General features: G+C 45.5%; 1 protein-coding gene across 1 annotated transcript in view; it reads left to right on the top strand.

The window, feature by feature from the left end:
- Window positions 1-21,538, top strand: part of SLC2A6 (solute carrier family 2 member 6) — a 38,900-nt gene extending 17,362 nt beyond the window's left edge. Inside the window, exons 7-10 of the mRNA XM_030207705.1 lie at window positions 1,161-1,269; window positions 6,800-6,985; window positions 16,718-16,863; window positions 20,764-21,538. Coding sequence (XP_030063565.1) covers window positions 1,161-1,269; window positions 6,800-6,985; window positions 16,718-16,863; window positions 20,764-20,919 — 597 coding nt within the window. The 3' untranslated portion in view covers window positions 20,920-21,538. The remainder of the gene's footprint in view (window positions 1-1,160; window positions 1,270-6,799; window positions 6,986-16,717; window positions 16,864-20,763) is intronic.
- Window positions 21,539-21,979: the final 441 nt, after the last annotated feature.

Here is a 21,979-nt window from a genome sequence, read left to right on the forward strand (position 1 = left end):
CCCCACCCATGGCCAGCGATTCTCCTTTACCCCCTGTCCTCCCCTCTCATTCATATCCAGTTACTTTCCTCTATCCCCGTCCCTCTCCTCTCTCCCCTCCCCTCCATCCATGTGCATCTTCCTGTCTTCGCTCACCTCCATGCATGTCCAGCATTTCTCCTTCCCTCACCTCCATCCATGTCCAGCATTTCTCCTGCCCTGCCCTTCCCTCCCTACCCCCCCCGAGGTCGCAGCCGCCCCTCCCCCCCGAGGTCGCCGCCAGCCCCCCTCCACCCGCTGGGCCCTCTCCTCTCCATTGAACTTACAGCGCCTCACCTCCGAAACCGCAGCGGGCAGTAGCAGATCACCTCCCTTCAGCCTTCCTTTCCTCCCTGTGTCCCGCCCTCGTGTGACGTAACGTCAGTGAGGGTGGGACACAGGGAGGGAAGGAAGGCTGACGGGAGGCGATATGCCTGCTGCGCTTTCGGAGGTGAAGTGCTGTAAATTCAGTGGAAAGGAGAGGGCCCAGCCTGGGTGGAGGGGGGCCAGTGGCAACCTCGGGGGGGGAGGGAGCAGTAGCGACCTCAGCAGTTCCCTCCCTCCCCTTCCATGTTCCAGGTCCTCAGCGTAGTGTTCCTTTCCCTCTCTGTTCTGCCCTCTGATGTCATCATGTCTTGACGTGGGGGAGGGACAGAGAGGGAAGTCTCTACTGTGCATTTGCGGGTGAGTCGGTCACTTGTTATTTATATAGTTAGAGACTAGCTTAGCACAGGTTTTGCACCTAAGTTTGGGCACCAGCATTTACGCTTCCCAAAACGTGTAAATGCTGGCACCCAATTTACGGCAGTTGGGTGTGTATTTTATAGTATTCAATAACATCGTACCTAACTTCTGGGAACCTCCCATGCTTCTCCCATAGCCATGCCACGTTGGAGCCACATGCTTAGGCTATGATGTTATTGAATAGCGCCTAGGGCAGATACATATGTAACTCCATATTGGTGCCAATTAACATCAATTATCGATTGTTGATGCCTGATTAATTAATTTGCATATGCATCTGGCCTAAGTGACCAGCTTTGGGTGACCTGTATAGAATCCAGGGGAATATGTTTAAATTCTTCCCCGTGTTTATTGTGAGGATGAGCTTTCTCCTTTGTTTTCTTATCTCCCTGCTGTAGAAGGGGAAATTTGATGCTGCCCTTGTTGGAGCAGTGCGACTGGTCTCTGTCAGCATTGCAGCTGTTTCCATGGACAAGGCAGGCAGGAAGTGTCTCCTCTTTGTGTCAGGTGAGTAGAACATCAGAATTTAAAGGCAGAGCAGACAATCAGGACTCATAAATTCCTCAGCTCTAATGATTTGGTCACACCTACTCCCAATAGGGTACCCTAGTACTGGGTAGGAGGCCACACATTGTCCCTTTTGGTTGATGCAGGAGTCTGTTGGAAGAAATGGGATTCTTTGCTTCTAGGATAGGGTAGTTATCTTAGAAGCTCTAGTTTTGGGTGTCTAAAAACTGGCATTTAGGCATCCACGTTGCATGGACATCCAAATCCCAGTTTTACAAAGCAGGATTATAGATGTCTAACACTGCAGCACGTTCATATGGCAAGGGGGTGTGGTCTGGGCATGTTTTGAGTGGGACTAAGGTGGGTCCAAAATATGGACGACCAACTCCAATCACAGAAGGAGAAGAGACCTCCATGTCTAAAAAGATGTTCATTGTTATTTAGACCTGTGATTTGTCATGTCCAGGTTACAGAAAGGTGCTCTGATTAAGTAGCTGTCCACTGGAGGGATTAAGGCACAACACCTCCTTAACCTCCCAGTGGTTTCTGTCCCCATCCCTCTCCCCTGGATGTGAAACCAGCAGGGGATACCAGATGCTATGACAGCTTCGGGTATGGACATTCTTAACAAAGCAGTGCACAGGTCTGAGAAATAACCTAGTTCAGTAGTCTAAGACCCAAGGGACCCAGGTCCAAATCCCACGTCATCTTTTTTTTTTTTGTGAGCCCACCAGGGACAGAAAAATACCTACTGTACTTAAATATATAAGACACGTGCAGACCTGAAGGTTAATGCAGTGGTGTACACCAGTAGCGTAACTAGGACTGAATTGGCATTTCTATATCCCCTGCTTCCACCCTGTGCTCTCCCTTCCTATCCCTCCCCCTACCGCAGCCATGTGGGTCCAGTGTCACTCCAGCTCTCCTCACCCTTGCCAGAGAGAACGCCAAAACCTACCTCTCTGGCTGGAGGGGCCTTTCCTGTGCGCATCCCACCTTATGATGCAACTTCCTGTGGGCAGGACACAGCAGAAAGGCAGGTTTCAACACTCTTTTTATCACATGTGAAGGACCAGTGAGCAGGAGCTGGAAGCAATGCTGGGAGGGATGGGGGAGCTGCTGCAATGTCAGACCTGGGGATTGGGAGGGGGAAGGAATGTGCACCTTCCCCCTCCCCTATCACAGGGTGGCCCTGGGCATTTTAAGAAGATAAGAACATAGGAATAGCCTTACTGGGTCAGACCAGTGGTCCATCTAGTCCAGTATCCTGCTTCTAACAGCTTCCAACAGTGGCCAGTCCAGATCACAAGTACCTGACAGAAACCAAATTAGTAGCAACATTCCATGCTACCAATCCCGGGGAAGCAGTGGCTTCCCCCATGTCCGTCTCAATAACAGATTATAGACTTTTCCTTCAGGAACTTGTCCAAACCTTTTTTTAAAAAAAACAAATACGCTAACCGCTGTTACCACATCTTCCAGCAACAAGTTCCTGGGCTTAACTATTCTTTGAGTGAAGAAATATTTCCTCCTATTTGTTTTAAAAGTATTCCAGTGTAATTTCATTGAGTGTCCCCTGGTCTTTGTCCTTTTTGAAAAATCAATTCAACTTATACCCATTCTACACCACTCAGGATTTTATAGACCTCAATCATATCCCCCCTCAGCCGTCTCTTTTCCACGCTAAAGAACCCTAACCTCTTTAGCCTTTCCTCATATGGGAGAAGTTCCATCCCCTTTATCATTTTGGTCACTCTTCTTTGAACCTTTTCTAATTCCGCTGTATCTTTTTTGAGGCACGGTGACCAGAACTGAATGCAATACTCAAGGTGATGTAGCACCTTGGAGTGATACAGAGGCATTACAATATTCTTGGTCTATGCTGTTTGCTTTTTTTGGCCACCACTGCACAGTGGGCAGAAGATTTCAGCATATTGTCTACTGTAACACCTAGATCTTTTCCTTGAGTGATTATTTGGATTATTCTTCCCAATGTGCCTCACTTTGCATTTGTCCACATTAAATTTCATCTGCCCAGTCAGTTTCCTAAGGTCTTCCTGCAATGTTTCACAATCCACATGTTTTGGCAACTTTGAATAGTTTTGTGTCATCTGCAAATTTAATCACCTCACTCGTCGTTCCGATTTTCAGATCATTTATAAATATGTTAAATAGCACCGATCCCAGTACAGATCTCTGCACTATTCCATTATTTACCCTCCTCCATTGAGAAAAATACCCATTTAACCCTATCCTCAGTTTTCTGTCCAAAAGCCAATTCATAATCCACAGAAGGACATTGCCTCCTATCCCATGACTTTTTAATTTTTTCAGGAGTCTCTCATGAGGAACTTTGTCAAAGCTTTCTGAAAATCTAGATACACTACATCAACCAGTTTACCATTATCCACATGTTTATTCACACCTTCAAAGAAATGAAGCAAATTGGTGAGGCAAGACTTTCCTTTGTCTGAACCCATGCTGACTCTATCCCATTAAACATGTTTGTCTATGTATTCCATAATTTTATTCTTTATAATAGTTTCCGCTATTTTGCCTGGCACTAAAATCAGGTTTACTAGTCTGTAATTTCCCAGATCCCCCCTGGAACTGTTTTTAAAAATTGGCATTACATTGCAAAGTGATGCTGTTCAAAACATGTTTGCACTAATCTTGATTGCCTCAATCTGAGAAAACACTTTTGTACAACATTATTTACATAAGGATGAAAAGTAAGAAGAGAATCCAGAATAACTCTCAGAACTTTTGAGGTTCCTTCAAAAGGAAGGAGAAAAAGATGGAATTGGTGTTTCTAACCACAGGAGCCTGGTCTTAGAAGAATTAAGCTTCAATCAAAATCTGTCCGCCCATGATTGAATCTTAGAAATACAAGAAGTGATGTTTAAGACTGACACATGTATCTGAATTCACCTTCTGAAGGATAAATATATTATCTGCTTAAGAATATAAATATTTACCCTTATCCAATACCACTGAACTAAGAGTACTCATAAAAATATTGAAAATCACAAGGGACAGCAGTGATCCTTGAAGGACACCACATTTAGAAACTAAAAATTGAAAAAGATGACCATGTACCTTCATTGCATATGAACGGACTTGAAGTAAGCTCTGAAACCATTTTAGTACAGTTCCTTCTCTCCCTAGTCCCATCAATAAGGCCAATAAAACATCATGATCCACCATATTGAAAGACAGTGATAGATTGAACTGCGAAAGCTGAATGGTAGCTACACCCCTGGTGTACATTCAGGTACAGATTTTTTTTTCTGTTCCTAGAGGACTCAAAATTAGAAAAAAAAATCAAAACCAGCTGAAGTGGAATCTGAACCAGGGTATCCTGATTCTAAGCCCACTGATCTAACCATTAGGCTACCCCTCTGCTCTGTATGAGTGGCTGTATAGCCATTTTATAGAATGGATGTTCCTATGCTGCCATAATGATGTCCATACCCTTTGTTTCCCCTGTTCATAATTTGGATGTTTCAGTTTGTAAAATGGATGTTCATGCTGCTGGACATTTCCAGCACATGTCCATTTCACATGTATTTTAAGAACAGGATGTATCCTAACACGCTTATTTTCGAAAGAGAAGGATGCCCATCTTTCGACACAAATCGGGAGATGGGCGTCCTTCTTGCAAGGTCATCCAAATTGGCATAATCAAAAGCCGATTTTTTGACACCCTCGACTGCTTTCCGTCGCGGGGACGACCAAAGTTCACGGGAGGGGGGGGGGGGGGGTCGGCAGGGTAGCGAAGGCGGGACTGGGGCGTGATTAGATGGTCATCCTTGGCCGATAATAGAAAAAAGAAGGGCGTCCCTGACGAGCACTTGGCCGACTTTACTTGGTCCATTTTTTTTCACGACCAAGCCTCAAAAAGGTGCCCCGACTGACCAGATGACCACCGAAGGGAATCGGGGATGACCTCCCCTTACTCCCCCAGTGGTCACTAACCCCCTCCCACCATAAAAAACAAGTTTAAAAATACTTTGCCAGCCTCTAAGCCAGCCTCAAATGCCATACTCCGGTCCATCGCAGCAGTATACAGGTCCCTGGAGCAGTTGTAGTGGGTGCAGTGTACTTCAGGCCAGCGGACCTGGGGGAAGGGTTTGGGGGGCTCAGCACCAAAGATAAGGGAGCTATGCACCTGGGAGCAATTTGTGAAGTCCACTGCAGTGCCCCTGGCAGGTGAGGGGGACCAGTGCACTACAAATGCTGGCTCCTCCCACGACCAAAGGGCTTGGATTTGGACGTTTTTAAGATAGACGTCTTTGGTTTCCATTATCGCCGAAAACCCAGGACGACCATCTCTAAGGTCAACCTAAATGTCAAGATTTGGGCGTCCCCGACCGTATTATCGGAACGAAAGATGGACATCCATCTTGTTTTGATAATACGCATTGCCCTGCCCCTTCACGGCACCATCCTTAGAGTTGGGCGCCCTTAGAGATGGTCGTCCCTGTTCGAAAATGCCCCTCTAAATGTATCCTGTTCTAAAATACATGTGAGATAGACATCCATTTGTGACATTCTAAGTTGGGCAGGATCCTGGACTGCCATTTATAGAATAGCACATATAAGTACATAAGTACATAAGTAGTGCCATACTGGGAAAGACCAAAGGTCCATCTAGCCCAGCATCCTGTCACCGACAGTGGCCAATCCAGGTCAAGGGCACCTGGCACGCTCCCCAAACATAAAAACATTCCAGACAAGTTATACCTAAAAATGCGGAATTTTTCCAAGTCCATTTAATAGCGGTCTATGGACTTGTCCTTTAGGAATCTATCTAACCCCTTTTTAAACTCCGTCAAGCTAACCGCCCGTACCACGTTCTCCGGCAATGAATTCCAGAGTCTAATTACACGTTGGGTGAAGAAAAATTTTCTCCGATTCGTTTTAAATTTACCACACTGTAGCTTCAACTCATGCCCTCTAGTCCTAGTATTTTTGGATAGCGTGAACAGTCGCTTCACATCCACCCGATCCATTCCACTCATTATTTTATACACTTCTATCATATCTCCCCTCAGCCGTCTCTTCTCCAAGCTGAAAAGCCCTAGCCTTCTCAGCCTCTCTTCGTAGGAAAGTCGTCCCATCCCCACTATCATTTTACACCTACTGAAACCTGGTGTAAAACCTCACACGTAAATTATGCACGGATTCCCCGAATTCTATTATGCTGCACACATCTTTAGTGAACGCCTCTGACCCACCCAAGCCCCTCCCATAGCTACACCCCCTTTCCAGTTGCATGCTAAAAAATTTGTGTGTGCATTTTGATAAAATAGCACTTAGTGAGATGTGAGCGCAAATCCAAATTGTTGCCAATTAGCACCAATAATTGTTAGCCTCGTTATTAGCACTAATTGGCTCATTACTCAATTAAATTGCACTCACGTGCCATATATAGAATCTGGGGTGATGATGTGCAAATCAAAACCTAGTCAAAACTACTAACTCTACCTGCAGCCTTCAACTCATTTTTCTCTTTCTGTTTGTACAGGCTCTATCATGTTCGTTTCCACTCTTACCACAGGGCTGTATGTCCATTTCACAGTTGTCCTCTCTCACAATACCTCAGCCACAAATAACACTAATGGAACCTTGCTGAGCCTCTCCAGCGATCCTACCGAGCCTATCAACTACATCACCCTGATTCCCCTTATTAGCACCATGCTGTACATCATGGGTATGTAACTTCCATATGCTGATAGCTTCCTAGCTTCTGTTTCTTATTTTCAGTGTGTAGTTTACTTGAATTATTATTACAGTAGAACGCCGATTATTCTGACTATCCTCTGCAGAGGGTGGTCCAGATAATCATAAATCCAGATAACTGGACATATCAAATTCCTGTAAAGAAAATAAGATTACAGCATTGCATATTAAACATTAGTTTTATTTTCAATATGTTTGCAGAAAAAAGTACAAAATACAGTAGTTCTAATCAAAAAGTACTGTTTTTAAAAAAAGTAAAGTACAGTATTTCTTGTACTTTGTATTTCCAAGCAGCTATAGCAAGGCTGTTTCCTCTGCGGTGTCCCCGCAAGCAGCGATAGTAAGGCCGTTTCCTCTGCTGCATCCCCGCAAGTAGCGATAGCAAGGCTGTTTCCTCTGCCATGTCCCCAAAGCAGCGATAGCAGGGCTGTTTCCTCTGCCGTGTCCCCAAAGCAGCGATAGTAAGGCCATTTCCTCTGCTGCAGCCCCGCAAGCAGCGATAGCAAGGCTGTTTCCTCTGCCGTATCCCCAAAGCAGCGATAGCAAGGCTGTTTCCTCTGCCGTATCCCCAAAGCAGCGATAGCAAGGCTGTTTCCTCTGCCGTGTCCCCAAAGCAGCGATAGCAAGGCTGTTTCCTCTGCCATATCCCCAAAGCAGCGATAGCAAGGCAGTTTCCTCTGCCGTATCCCCAAAGCAGCGATAGCAAGGCAGTTTCCTCTGCCGTATCCCCAAAGCAGCGATAGCAAGGCTGTTTCCTCTGCCGTATCCCCAAAGCAGCGATAGCAAGGCTGTTTCCTCTGCCGTGTCCCCCAAAGCAGCGATAGCAAGGCTGTTTCCTCTGCCGTGTCCCCAAAGCAGCGATAGCAAGGCTGTTTCCTCTGCCGTATCCCCAAAGCAGCGATAGCAAGGCTGTTTCCTCTGCTGTGTCCCCAAAGCAGCGATAGTAAGGCTGTTTCCTCTGCCATGTCCCCAAAGCAGCGATAGCAAGGCTGTTTCCTCTGCCGTATCCCCAAAGCAGCGATAGCAAGGCAGTTTCCTCTGCCGTATCCCCAAAGCAGCGATAGCAAGGCTGTTTCCTCTGCTGTATCCCCAAAGCAGCGATAGCAAGGCTGTTTCCTCTGCTGTATCCCCAAAGCAGTGATAGTAAGGCTGTTTCCTTTGCCGTGTCCCCAAAGCAGCGATAGTAAGGCTGTTTCCTCTGCCGTATCCCCAAAGCAGCGATAGCAAGGCTGTTTCCTCTGCCGCATCCCCGCAAGCAGCGATAGCAAGGCTGTTTCCTCTGCTGTGTCCCCAAAGCAGCGATAGTAAGGCTGTTTCCTCTGCCATGTCCCCAAAGCAGCGATAGCAAGGCTGTTTCCTCTGCCGTATCCCCAAAGCAGCGATAGCAAGGCAGTTTCCTCTGCCGTATCCCCAAAGGAGCAATAGCAAGGCAGTTTCCTCTGCCGTGTCCCCAAAGCAGCGATAGCAAGGCTGTTTCCTCTGCCGTGTCCCCAAAGCAGCGATAGTAAGGCCATTTCCTCTGCTGCAGCCCCGCAAGCAGCGATAGTGTTTTAATTTCCCCCTCTTGGACCTCTTTCTGACTCCAGATCACACGGGGGACTAAAGATACCTATTTCACATAACAGGTTCTGTGTGGTTTCTTCAACCTCCATTGTCACCCAATCACAAGGAGGTCTGCTCTGGGTTTGCATTAGGGGCTGTAATAGAATTCTAATTCCCATAACTACTGCTTTCTGTCTTCCTGGATCTAGGTATACTCTGGGCCATTTATGTTCCCAGATAATGCTTATTAAAATTCTGTCTAAGTTTCTCCAGAAACTGAGTGTATGTGATCTGCCTTGTAAGCTAAATGTAAGGTAAAGAGAAGATAGAATAAAGACAGAGATAGGTTTAAATAGATAGATACATTTTATTTCTTACCCAAAGACAAGTCTTCAAGTTGGTACAAGTACAGGCATCAGACTTTAATCAGGTACATTCAGCAGACAGATTCTTGGTACAACCGGACAGAGCCCTGCCGTCTGAGAGAAGCGTTGGGGCGGATACCAAAGCTATGGCAAATTGTCCCCTCTTTTATACACAAAGTCTCCATAGAAGTCAATGGTGGGAAACCTAGCTCTCAATTTCTGAGATGATACGTTCCCACGCGGGCTTATCAGTATGTTTTGGGAACAAGTTCTTTTTTTCACATCTCATTTCTGAGACACCTGTTCCCTGTTGCAATAGTTTTCACATACTTTTCACACCATCTTAAGAACTCTGTATAACCTTTGTAGCCTTCTATACAAAACTAATAGACTCCATTTTGTTCATCTGATTTAAAGTGACAGTTGTACCAGTTTGTGTCAGAACTCATGGTTCAGACCTGCTTTTTACAGATATTTGGCCTAGTCAGTACTTTAGTTATTTTAGGCTTCATAGCCTTGGCCCTCACTATTCCAGTGGTAGATCCAAAGCTAGGCCATATATCAACATTCCCCTCTTCACCCTATCCCATAGGGTGACACCAGGGTTAACATACCGTGGTACCATCCATTCCAGAAGGTATTCTATGAGGCCATAAAATTATCTGAGTCTTAAGGTCAACTGGCACAATGTGGTTCGTTTTCGGTGTGAAATTATCATCTTGGCAGTACTTCTATTATGCCAATCCTACTAAAACTTATAGTTACTACAACAATATTTTTCTTCAACCTTTTAATATGCAGGTTCTATTTTATTCTTATCTATGTGATTGTAAATACATTGCTATAAATCAAAAATCTTTGGTTATATACTGATTGTATCTTAATTATTCATTTGCATACATTTGCACAATTTATCACTTATAAAGCTTTATATAGTTATATTATTTCCCTATGTGCTATTATCTAATTATACAGTTGTAGACATCTCTCCACTGTTTCTAATAGTTGCATAGGGATTGGTCCTTCTCAGAGGGAGATAGTCCAATTTGTTAGCTCCTGTGATGTTGGGAAGGAGATTCTCATACAGGGCATATTGTCCTGCTGTTGTTTTTTTCATTATTGCGGTTTCAATTAAGCGTTCTACTAAACCTCTAGCACAAGGGATTATGCAACATCCTACTAAAACAAAAATTGCTACCACTATGAGTATAGTCGTGGCTGCTGAAATGATAAATGTCTTCCATGTACCAAAAGCTCTGTCCATCCAACCTGTCCAGGATGTATCGACACCAGAGTTTTCTGCCAATTCTTGTGACAGTGAGGTTAAGCCTTCCAAAGCTCTGGTAATTGATCCATCCGGAGCGGTATTGTTGGGGATAAAGGTGCAACACTGGGTACCTATCTTGTGGCACACCCCTCCATCGGCTGCTAGAAGTTGGTCAAGAACTAATCTATTTTCCAACGTCATCCGGCTAGTGGCATCTAATTGTGTTGCAATGCCTCGAACTGCATCCCTAGTGTAATTCACAAACCTCTGCTGGTTGTAATATATATAGTTGATCCAGTCAAGATTCTTATTGATAGTCGCCCACCAAAAGAAAACTGATTCAAATCCTGCAGCTATTTGGTTTCTGGCTTTAAACTCATCGGGAACCCCTCTTGGAACTCCAATAGCATCTATATAGACCCGATCATCAAAAGAGCCAGGCATTGCATTTCTCTTCACTCGTGAGGAAGAGCTGCTGTGAGGGGGAAGCAAGGATGCTATAATAATTGGAATGACCAATTTGACTAGGGCACATCTGCCTGTCCAATTGTTAGGAAGTGTATGGAGGATAGTACGAGTTCCACAGTACCACCATATGTCTGCTCTAGCTTGTGAGAACCGAGTTAGGTTCATGTTATGCAGAGTCCCCTTTCCTAAGGTTGTGTTACAATTGGTTAAGTTACCTAAAAACCGTGTCTTTTTAACCCCATGGCGCTCCAGACATGTATGATATGTGGTAGCAGGATGTGGAACCCTGAATGCAGGTGGAACCCTCATCCGTGGGGGTAAGTAGGGGTGGTGCTCGTCAAGATGTTGACAAGACTGATTTATGTCTTCTTTAACCTGCAATAACTGTAACATACACCAAAATCCATCTGGATCATTGTGGAGATCTAAAGGGAAGGGAACTACTGTTGGTTCTGCTCTGGCATGGGAACAAAAATAGCAATTAGAGACGTTCAAACTCTTTGTAGTATAATGTGCCCATTCAAGCCATAAGTTTGTCTCTCCAAATCCTGTTTCCAGTGCCACCAAATCTTTAGCATTATTAATTGGTACAATCTGGTAAGGAATTTTTATTTCTGGGATCTTTGTTGGTACCAAGGGATTGGTCGCTGTAGGTTGGGCTGGGGGAACAATTTTGAATTTTCCAATAGGGTCTCTACCTGTGGCATCTATTCCTATGGAATAGGTTCTGTATGTAACAATCGTTACTCCTCTGAAAGTGATAGCCACTTGATTACATTTGGTCATATGGCAAAGGCCAGTGACTCGCAATTTCATGATGGAAATACTCTTTTTGAGATCTGGGCTCTCAATACCGGAGTAGGGAACCCATGAACCTGTGTACCACCATACCTGAGCCCAACTTCCGCAATTGGGGAAGGGACACAGGTATACTTCATAAGCAGACAAATATTGCTGCACAGGTTGTTCCCCACACATTGTGTATGCACACACATCAAGGGTGATTGTGGTTGTGTCCTTAGTAGTGGGTAATGTTATTTCATAAGTGGGTGTAAATTGGGGTAGAGAATTTGCTAGGTACTGTGTTCCAGGTAGCATGGGTGTGGTGAGCACACATAACAGGAGGGCTAAGCACTTCATGTTGGTAGGTGACATCCCTAGTGTTTTAGCGAGAGATGTATGAGTATGGGGGGTAAATTCTAATAGCCCCTCTTTCAGTAGGATCTGGGATTTCGAAAAGACCATATATTTCCAAGGGTTCCAATCCAACCTCTCTGATGAACAGGATGGGAATCTCAGCAGTGCCCAATACGGTGTATGTAATTACCCAAAAATCTACGACGTCACCAGTCTGTGGTCTTATTAGGAGGTCGTCTGTTTGTTCAAGGTGTAAGCCGAAGGTGCCTCCAAACAGTACCTGAGTGTGTATAACCGTACGGCTAGGACCTAATGTCCAACTGTCAAACAAAGGCTCACACAGTATGTGGTATCGGGTGAGGGGGTCCCAATTGGGATCGTCTTCTGGAGCAGGGTCCCAATGAGGATGAAGTAATTCTCTTAGATATTCTGGGGGTTCGGGGATCAAGTGTGCACTTAAATTTAAAGGCGACGGTGGGGGAGAATCTGGTGGAGAAGGCGGGGTGTCTGGAAAAATCTGGGACATATATGGATGGTCAGTTAGGCGTGTTGAGCTGTCTATGAGGACGAGTGACTGGGACGGTGATGTGTGGCGTAACTACAGTAGTATTCGTGGGAGGAGGAGTGTCAGTAGTATGAACCAAAGAATAAGGAGGAGGGGTGGGTCGTAAATCAAACAAGGTAATATTATCCTCAAAAGTACTTGTACGATTGGGGACAATATAGACCGAGCTACTAATAGGAGTGGGAACACTTGTAAAATACAAAACAGGAGGATCAGTGAGGCAAGGAGTAGTTGCAGTGGTTTCTGAAGGATAGCGTTTCCGGCAGGCAAGGTAACGTTGCCAGTGGGAAAGGCGGTAAATGTGATCCAAAGATCAAAAAGGTAACTGTCAGCAGTATAGGTAAACAAGACAGTGAGAAACAAAACCAAACCCATACACAGTAGAATCATGCACAAAAGTCCATCAGCAAACAGTCTGGGCGATGGGAAGCAGAAGAAAAGGGTGTACTGATGTAACACCGTAGCTGAAGAGTGTCAATTTTCACAGTTGTAGTACAGCGAAATTAGCTGGCTTGATTCGGAAAGTACAAATGTAGAATGTCGAGCAGCTCACAGGCGTTACTGTGCAAAATGGTTACTGTTGAAAACACAATGGACTGTTGGTGTACCGGATTCAACTGTCCTGCTAAGTTGCGGATTTGGAGAAGATCTTCTGCCAGATTACGGATCCTGATGAGACGGATGCGAAGATCCACGTAGGGAAGTGGAAGAGCAGGAACTGTGGGAGGTGGAGGTGAGGATGGCAACTCACGTACGGGTTCGGATATGGGTGGTTGTTCAGAGGGTGAGTCTGGAGAATCTGTGAAGGTTTGGAGGACTATATCAGCCAGATCAAGGAGTTGCGATGCAGGAGATTGGATAATGTGGTTGAGTCTTTGGTCAAGTTGATCCAAAAGTGTTGGGTGCGGGGTCGGTGGTCTCGGGCTCAGTGGCGGAGGTGATCGGGTTCGTGGTGAGACTGGTCTCTCCAGTGGCTGCTGTGCTGGAAACAGTGGCGATGGAGATGGGGTTCGTGGGAACATCAATGGAAACATCCAGGAGACCTGATGGGATATTCGGATAAGCTCGTATATCTTTCAGGTGGACCCAAGATGTGTGGTCCTCCAGCTTTGCTGCTGTGGCTGACAAGGCTTCTATCTTGAAGGGCCCAACATAGATGGGATCTCGCCAGGTCTTGTGCGTATAATAACGCCGGTGCACTAGATCACCCACTTTGTAAGGGGGGGATCTAGTGTCATCACAATCCCCTCTTCTGTCCGAAATAGCCTGTGGAATTGAGGACAGAGAACTTACAATAGTCTGTTTCCTCTGCCGTATCCCCAAAGCAGCGATAGCAAGGCTGTTTCCTCTGCCGTGTCCCCAAAGCAGCGATAGCAAGGCTGTTTCCTCTGCCGTGTCCCCAAAGCAGCGATAGCAAGGCTGTTTCCTCTGCCGTATCCCCAAAGCAGCGATAGCAAGGCTGTTTCCTCTGCCGTGTCCCCAAAGCAGCGATAGCAAGGCTGTTTCCTCTGCCGTATCCCCAAAGCAGCGATAGCAAGGCTGTTTCCACTGCCGTATCCCCAAAGCAGTGATAGTAAGGCTGTTTCCTCTGCCGTATCCCCAAAGGAGCAATAGCAAGGCTGTTTCCTCTGCCGTGTCCCCAAAGCAGCGATAGCAAGGCTGTTTCCTCTGCCGTATCCCCAAAGCAGCGATAGCAAGGCTGTTTCCTCTGCTGTGTCCCCAAAGCAGCGATAGTAAGGCTGTTTCCTCTGCCATGTCCCCAAAGCAGCGATAGCAAGGCTGTTTCCTCTGCCGTATCCCCAAAGCAGCGATAGCAAGGCAGTTTCCTCTGCCGTATCCCCAAAGGAGCAATAGCAAGGCAGTTTCCTCTGCCGTGTCCCCAAAGCAGCGATAGCAAGGCTGTTTCCTCTGCTGTATCCCCAAAGCAGCGATAGCAAGGCTGTTTCCTCTGCTGTATCCCCAAAGCAGTGATAGTAAGGCTGTTTCCTTTGCCGTGTCCCCAAAGCAGCGATAGTAAGGCTGTTTCCTCTGCCGTATCCCCAAAGCAGCGATAGCAAGGCTGTTTCCTCTGCCGCATCCCCGCAAGCAGCGATAGCAAGGCTGTTTCCTCTGCTGTGTCCCCAAAGCAGCGATAGTAAGGCTGTTTCCTCTGCCATGTCCCCAAAGCAGCGATAGCAAGGCTGTTTCCTCTGCCGTATCCCCAAAGCAGCGATAGCAAGGCAGTTTCCTCTGCCGTATCCCCAAAGGAGCAATAGCAAGGCAGTTTCCTCTGCCGTGTCCCCAAAGCAGCGATAGCAAGGCTGTTTCCTCTGCTGTATCCCCAAAGCAGCGATAGCAAGGCTGTTTCCTCTGCTGTATCCCCAAAGCAGCGATAGTAAGGCTGTTTCCTCTGCCGTATCCCCAAAGCAGCGATAGCAAGGCTGTTTCCTCTGCCGCATCCCCGCAAGCAGCGATAGCAAGGCTGTTTCCTCTGCCGTATCCCCAAAGCAGCGATAGTAAGGCTGTTTCCTCTGCTGTATCCCCAAAGCAGCGATAGCAAGGCTGTTTCCTCTGCCGTATCCCCAAAGCAGCGATAGCAAGGCTGTTTCCTCTGCTGTGTCCCCAAAGCAGCGATAGCAAGGCTGTTTCCCCTGCCGTGTCCCCAAAGCAGCGATAGCAAGGCTGTTTCCTCTGCTGCATCCCCGCAAGCAGCGATAGCAAGGCTGTTCCCTCTGCTATGTCCCCACAACAGCAAGGTAGAAAGGGCTTATTTTTCCACCGCTTATGAGTGTAGAAAGGGCCAGAAAAGGAAAGGACAGGGCTTTTCTCTGCGCAGACTGCGAGGATTGGCTGGGAAGATATTGGCGGATAATGGGTCCGGACAATTGGAAATCCAGATGATCTGCATTCGGAAAATCAGCGTTCTACTGTATTTTATATTTATTTGAGAGCATTTCTTGTGATTGGCATGTTTTTAAAAACAAAGCTGCACTAGTGATTCCCGCTAGAGAATGACAGGGGGACAAATTTTGTCCCAGTCCCCACCCCGTCCCTGTGGGTTCCGTCTCCGTCCCCACCCCGACAGTGGTGAAGGAAGCGGGAGGGTAGCTAGTAGTGCTTAAAACATGGGCACTTGACTGGCCACCAGGGTTAGGGGGCCTGGACCCCCAAGGCCCCCCTTAGCTATGCCACTGGTCATTACTAGTAAAATATGTTCTTTTTTTCTCACATTATTAAACAAAAATGACGTATTAACTTGGCCACACATGTACAAATGCTCTGCCCACAAAGTTTCTTGAATACAAGAGAGAATTCTGCTATCTCGATCAAAGCTTCTGAGAGAAACAGAAAGAACATAGAAATGCTCCTATGACTCCAGAAACGCTGGACCTCTTCCACACTGTTTAACGCTTTGCTAAGTAACAAGAGGCAGGTTACAAGTTGAGTAGCAGAATAAAAGGAGATACATGTTAAAAATAGATATATGATGGAGGTAATTGTTAAATTAAGGCACATTAGGTAGTGGCAAAGGAAGACCAAAGTGACACACAGAAAATGTCTCTAGTTTGGCGGAGATCAAACTTGACCCTTGATGGGACAGGTTCTCTTCTCATTCCTGAAGCAATGTTCACTTAGAATCATTATTTTTAAGTGTCATTTTAGTAGTGATTTTGCTTCACTACAAACAAATAATACAAACACTGATGGGGGGGCAGGAGTTATCAACGTGGGCTACCATTTAAGCCGTGTTATTTTACTGTTAACTCCAGTTATTAGTAACTAGATCCAATGGCGTACCAAGGGAGTGGCGGTAGGGGCGGTCCACCCTGTGTGCACGCTGCTGGGGGGTGCCACGCGCCGGTCAGCGTCGTTCGTTTCAATGCTCCCTCTGCCCCGGAACAGGAAGTAACCTGTTCCGGGGCAGAGGGAGCATGGAAACAAACGACGCTGACCAGCGCGCGGCACCCCCCCCAGCGGCGTGCACCCGGGGGGGTTCTTTCGCTGGGGTGGGGGGTGTCCTTTCACCGGGGGGGGGGGGGTGCGCTGCACCCGGGGGGCAGGGCGCATCGGCGATCCGCCCCGGGTGTCAGCCCCTCTAAGAACGCCACTGACTAGATCTTATTGCATAAAATGGGACCTGTGCTAAAATAGCACAAGTTAGCGGTAAATGAGATTTCTTAATAGCCTACATTGAAAACTTCCTCCATTACTGTTTTCTGATTCATGGCATCACTCAACTACTTCCTTCCGAATGGAAGGTTGGCTCTGGGCTTTGAATGTTTATCTAGTACATGTGTTCTTTGCTGTGCCAGAGATATCCATTGTCACTGCTCCATTATCCTGATGCAGAAGTTGGCCTCATCTGTATTCTTTCTGCAGGATATGCTATGGGGTGGGGGCCCATCACCTGGCTGTTGATGTCTGAGATCCTGCCCCTGAAAGCCCGAGGAGTGGCCTCAGGTCTGTGTGTGGTAGTGAGCTGGCTGACAGCCTTCGCTCTGACCGAGTCCTTCTTGCCTGCTGTGGTGAGTAATATGGAGTTGTTTGCTCTTTCCTTCTCAGAAACTGGCTCCAGGATGCCTGAATAACCTGAGCCAATCCTGGTTTTTACTGAATCCCCTGTCCTGTTTCCAGGTGGGATTACGCTACTACTACCATTGATTAAAACTAGAACTGACTTGATTTCTTTAGGGTGACATGGCTCAGCTGATAACTTTTTTCTTTTCGATCAGTAATTTTCAACCTACTTCATCTTGCAGGACACTGACAAGGTACAAAAATTGTCAAAGCACACCATCATTTTTTAAAGGATATATATGTTATCATTTAGCAAACAAGTATTAAGATTTTGTTTAAAGTTCAATAAATTGTGCTATCTTTATAGTCGAATATTCTTATTGAAGACACAAGTTGGCAAAAAGGCAACAAAACACTTTAAAGATAATGAAATTAGCCACAAATAACATGCATTCCAAAACATGGATGGCACCATTCAAAAAATATTCTGATTCTTATATCATCCAAGCCATAGCAAAACAAAACTCTCCACTACTAAGCACATTGTGAAAAAATACAAAACCTGAAAAAATCCTAACATATATGTACAAATATGTCATCAGTACCACTAATTCCTTTGATTCAAATAGCAAGAACCCTACATATGAATAGGCAGCACCACAAACATTACAATGGGCCCCAAAACACCTCCTCCTACTGGTAAAACAGAACAAGTGAGACTGATACAGATCTCTACACAGAAGCTACATGCCCACAGAATACTGTACCTCAGTCATAGACAAAACACATAGAGACCCTCACCAAATGCAGAATGAGATCACAAATTATAAAGGCAAAAATTGAACTGGGAACCCAAGAAGTCAAACTAGGCATGTACCGCAACACGGGAGAAAAAAACAGAAATGCATTTTGTCTTATACTAAACATAAAGCAAAGACATCCACGATGTACATGTCCTAAACTAACAATCTAGTTAATAAATTAAAAATAAAACACTTTTTTTTCTATCTTTGTTGTTTGGACATTTTTCCCATCATGTTGATCCTAATTTTTCTTTTCTGCTTTCCTATCTTCTGCTTTCTTTCCAGGCGCTGCTGTCCATTTCTCATTTATCTTCTTTCCTCCTGTCTCATTCCATTCTCATATTTATTTATACCCCACATTATCCCAGCAGCCTGATTTCAATAAACAAGGCTAAAGTATACCAAACAAAGCGAATACATAACTACATCATATAAAAGTTACATCTGTCTCTGACATATTGATCTTTTTTTAGCTCTCCCCTTCTTTTCTTTTTCTGCCTGTCAACTCAGACTTCAACTGCTTTCTCACCCTGCAGTCCGCCATCTTTTTTTTTTTTTTTTTACTGTTCAACTACCTATCAACTTTCCATCTCCTTCTCTCACCCCCTAGCTCTCCCAGTTGAAAGTGGTCTCATTCCTTCCCCTGCCTCCTAATCCTATCTTTCCTCTACTCCAGATTACCACGTTAACCTTCTGTACATATTATCCTCCTCACTCATCTCCTTGACAACCCCCCCCCCCCCATGAACTCTCCCTCATGGTTTCCCCATTCCCAGTTTCTCCCCTCCCTCTTCCTCCCTTTTGTTAGCCAGCATCCCTTCCTCTTTCCCCACCCTCCCTTTCTCCCTTGTGGCTCATCATCTGCTTGTTTCTTTCCTCCACCCCTCCCTGTATCATTTCTCTCCCATCCCTCCCTACCCACCCCTATGGTTCAACATCTCTACCACTATCTTTCCTCCTTCCCTGCCCCTGTGGCCCAACATCTTTCTCCCTCTCCTCTACCTTCAGGTCCATCATTTCTCTCTTTCTTCCCCTTTAACCGTTGGATCCATCATTTCTTCCACCCCTCTTGAGTCCATCACTTCTCTTTCTTCCCTCCTTCCCCTCAGGTCCATCACTTCTCCCCCTCCTCATCTCAGATCCATCATTACCCCCTCCTCTTCTCGGGTCCATCACTTCTCCCTCTTCTACCCTTCTGGTCCATCACTTCTCCCGTCTGGTCCATGACTTTTCTTTCTTTCTTCCTTAACGGCCCTCAGGTCCAGTATTTTTTTTTCTTTCTTCCCTCCCCCTCTCCAAAGTCCAGCATTTTTCCTTTTCTTTCTTTCCTTCCCTCTACCTCATGTTTCCAGAATTTTTCTTTTTCTTCCCTCTCCACCCACAGGTGCAACCTCTCTCACTCTCTCTTTCTTTACAACTTCACCCCCCCAAGTCTACCTTTAAACCATGTCTTCAAGGAGGTTCCCTGGCAACAGCAGTAATTTGCCGCCGTTGCTTGCAGCCTGCTTGGAGCCTCTCTTCTGCCGTGACCCGTCCCCTTCTGATGCAACTTCCTGTTTATGCAGGGGTGGACTGGGGCAGATGAGAGGCTCCAAGAACTGGGCCCCCTGGTGTTCTGGGTCCTTGGGCAGTGCTCAGTTGCCCAAAGTTTGTCTGCCCCTGCCCGAGGCACACCTGGGGAGCAACTGTGACACACTGGTTGAAAAATGCTGCTTTGGATGGTTACAGTGATCAGTCATGATGGGTTACAATCCCCCAGGGCTGGATCTAGCAAGGACATGCTTAGGGCTGCACCATCACTTTGACAAGTAAAGACTAGGGCTGTACCTTCATTAGTATGCATTTGGTTCATTAACATGCATTAAAAATTAACACACATAAATGCATTTGCACTTATTAAAAAGATCAAGTGTGTGTTAAAAATAATTACATGGCACAGGTATGGGTACAAATCAAGAAAATATTCACAGGAATGGCCAAAACTGGCTTGCTTGGGGCAGCAGAAAACCTAGAGCCATCCCTGTGATTCTTTCCAGCACGTGGAGATGTGGCTACCTACAGCCTCACTTGAAAACCACCATCCAGGAAACCAGTTCACGGTGCTAAACACATCTGGGACCTCCAGCTTTGAACTGTTGGCAAGTTTGCCATATAGCAATAATTCTGTCCTGGCTGACTTCAGTGGTGGCCTTGCCTGTGACTATATCCATGGACCACAGAGGAACACAAGGGAGAAAATGGCCATCTGCTGACAAAAAAGGGCGATTTTCAAGCTCTGATTGCAACTATCACTTTGAAACTTGGTGTAGATGCAACATACCTGTGGATACTTGTTTCCATGAAAACAAGCAGAGATTTGAAAAACCTACCTACACATCTAATTTCCTCCTTAATGTACTCTGTCTTCCAGAGAGCTTGTAAAACTGCCAGCCTGCTTACACTGAGAAATAATTGCAACAACATTCCTTCTAGTTCCTCTAGTAGGACTGGGGTTACTCTCTCTCCATGGTTCTACAAAGCAGGGTCTCTAAACCCAGAAAAGATGATTTCCCATCTGGGCAACAGCTAGAAACTGAGTACTTCCTTCCCACTATTCACCATTGTCACTACGTAGCTGCTTCTATCCTCCTGCACCACTTTCACCTTGACAGGCAAAAAGGAGGAGCAAACCTCACGTGTTGCCCACTTTCACCTTGAGCCAGGTAGTTTTTATTGAATTCCCTGTAGGGAGCATACACGCTTTCACAGCCTCCAAAGTAAAACAGAGGCAAGAGAGAGCCAGGATAAGGTCCTAGGTATTACCTTTTTTGCAGATAAACTCTGGCAGTCCAGGGACTTTTAACAGCTGGTTGTACAAGGTCTACAAGCAGGTCACAAGACTTGGGAGAACTGAGAAAAGGGCTTTAAGCTTACAGTATGGACTTGAGGATTTGAAGAACATTCCAGGTTTACACAATGCTATTTTGTGTCAACTTACTGAAGTCATAATTTTCTCTGGGTTCATATTCGTAAGTGGATTCTAAATAAAAGTGTTTACCGATATGACCGCGATCTCTATGTATTGGTAAAAAGTTTGATCTGACCATTTCTTTTTTTATTTCACAGAATGCTTTAGGACTTGAAACTCCTTTTCTGTTCTTTGCTGTTATCTGCGTGGTGAATCTCTTCTTTACTGGTTTCTGCGTTCCAGAGACCAAAGGAAAATCACTGGAACAAATAGAGGCTTATTTCAGAACTGGAAGAAGGTCTTTTATAAACTAGGCATCCTCTAACTGGGCCACTGGTGACCTTACTAACCTCTATAGGAGATGCAGCCATCAAAATGTTTCTCTAAGCTAAAGAGGGCAAAAGGAATGCAGGATGAGAGAGATTCAGGGCCATCATTCATATGGACTGACAGGATGGGCCTGCTTACTACCTCCCAAACAAAAACTCAAAGCCTCAAAAAGTCAACAAGAGCTTCCCTGGGCTAGGTCTCCAGAAAACAGTGCATCTGTGATCCCCCTGAAAAATATGGCACAAAACCATTTTCCTTGACTAAGCAAGTGACTGCCAAGAAACATTTTCGCTGATGGGTATGGTGCATCATTGTGGTGTCCTTTGAAAACAGGAAACTCACATTCCAGTTCAGAACTCACAGCCCAAAGGCACCAATGAAAGCTGGCAAGATGATCCACACAATGGACAATGATGTGCTGAAAAGAGAAGCCCAAATGCTTTATGCATCCCTTACCTACAGCGCAAAGAACCAACTGCTGTTACCAGAAAACTTTTTAATTACAAACACACTAATAGAAGCTTGCTTTGTGCTAATTTGATGGGAAGAAACCTCAAAAATGTAAATTTATCTAGTGAAAATAAAAGGCATTTTTAAATTGTATTCTGCAGCTATGATAAAAGTTTCATGTGTATGGTTGCCCCTGTTAGAACTGTGGAAACATAGGACTAAAAGAGTCCTCAGAAGACCTGGTCCATCCCCTGCAGTGGGACCTGCTGTATCTAAACTAGCCTAGACTTATGATTATCTAACTTCAGGGGTGTCGGACTCCAATCCATCAGGGCTACAAACCGGCCTGGTTTTCAGGACAGTCTTTTTCACTACACCTGAGATATATTACATCCCTGCAGTTGACGCAATGTGATTTTTTTAGTGAGGCAGGGGAGGCCCAAGAGGTCCTCACATTTATTTTTAAATATGCTAGCACTGGGAGTTTTCAACAGGGAAGGAGAGATCCTGGACTGGACCTGGACCTAATATTGTGTTTTGGTAGGGTTTTCATTTCAGTAGTGATTTATTTCGTTTCAAATAAAACAGAATAAA

Source organism: Microcaecilia unicolor, chromosome 6 (genome assembly GCF_901765095.1).
Source record: "Microcaecilia unicolor chromosome 6, aMicUni1.1, whole genome shotgun sequence".
NCBI lineage: Eukaryota > Metazoa > Chordata > Amphibia > Gymnophiona > Siphonopidae > Microcaecilia > Microcaecilia unicolor.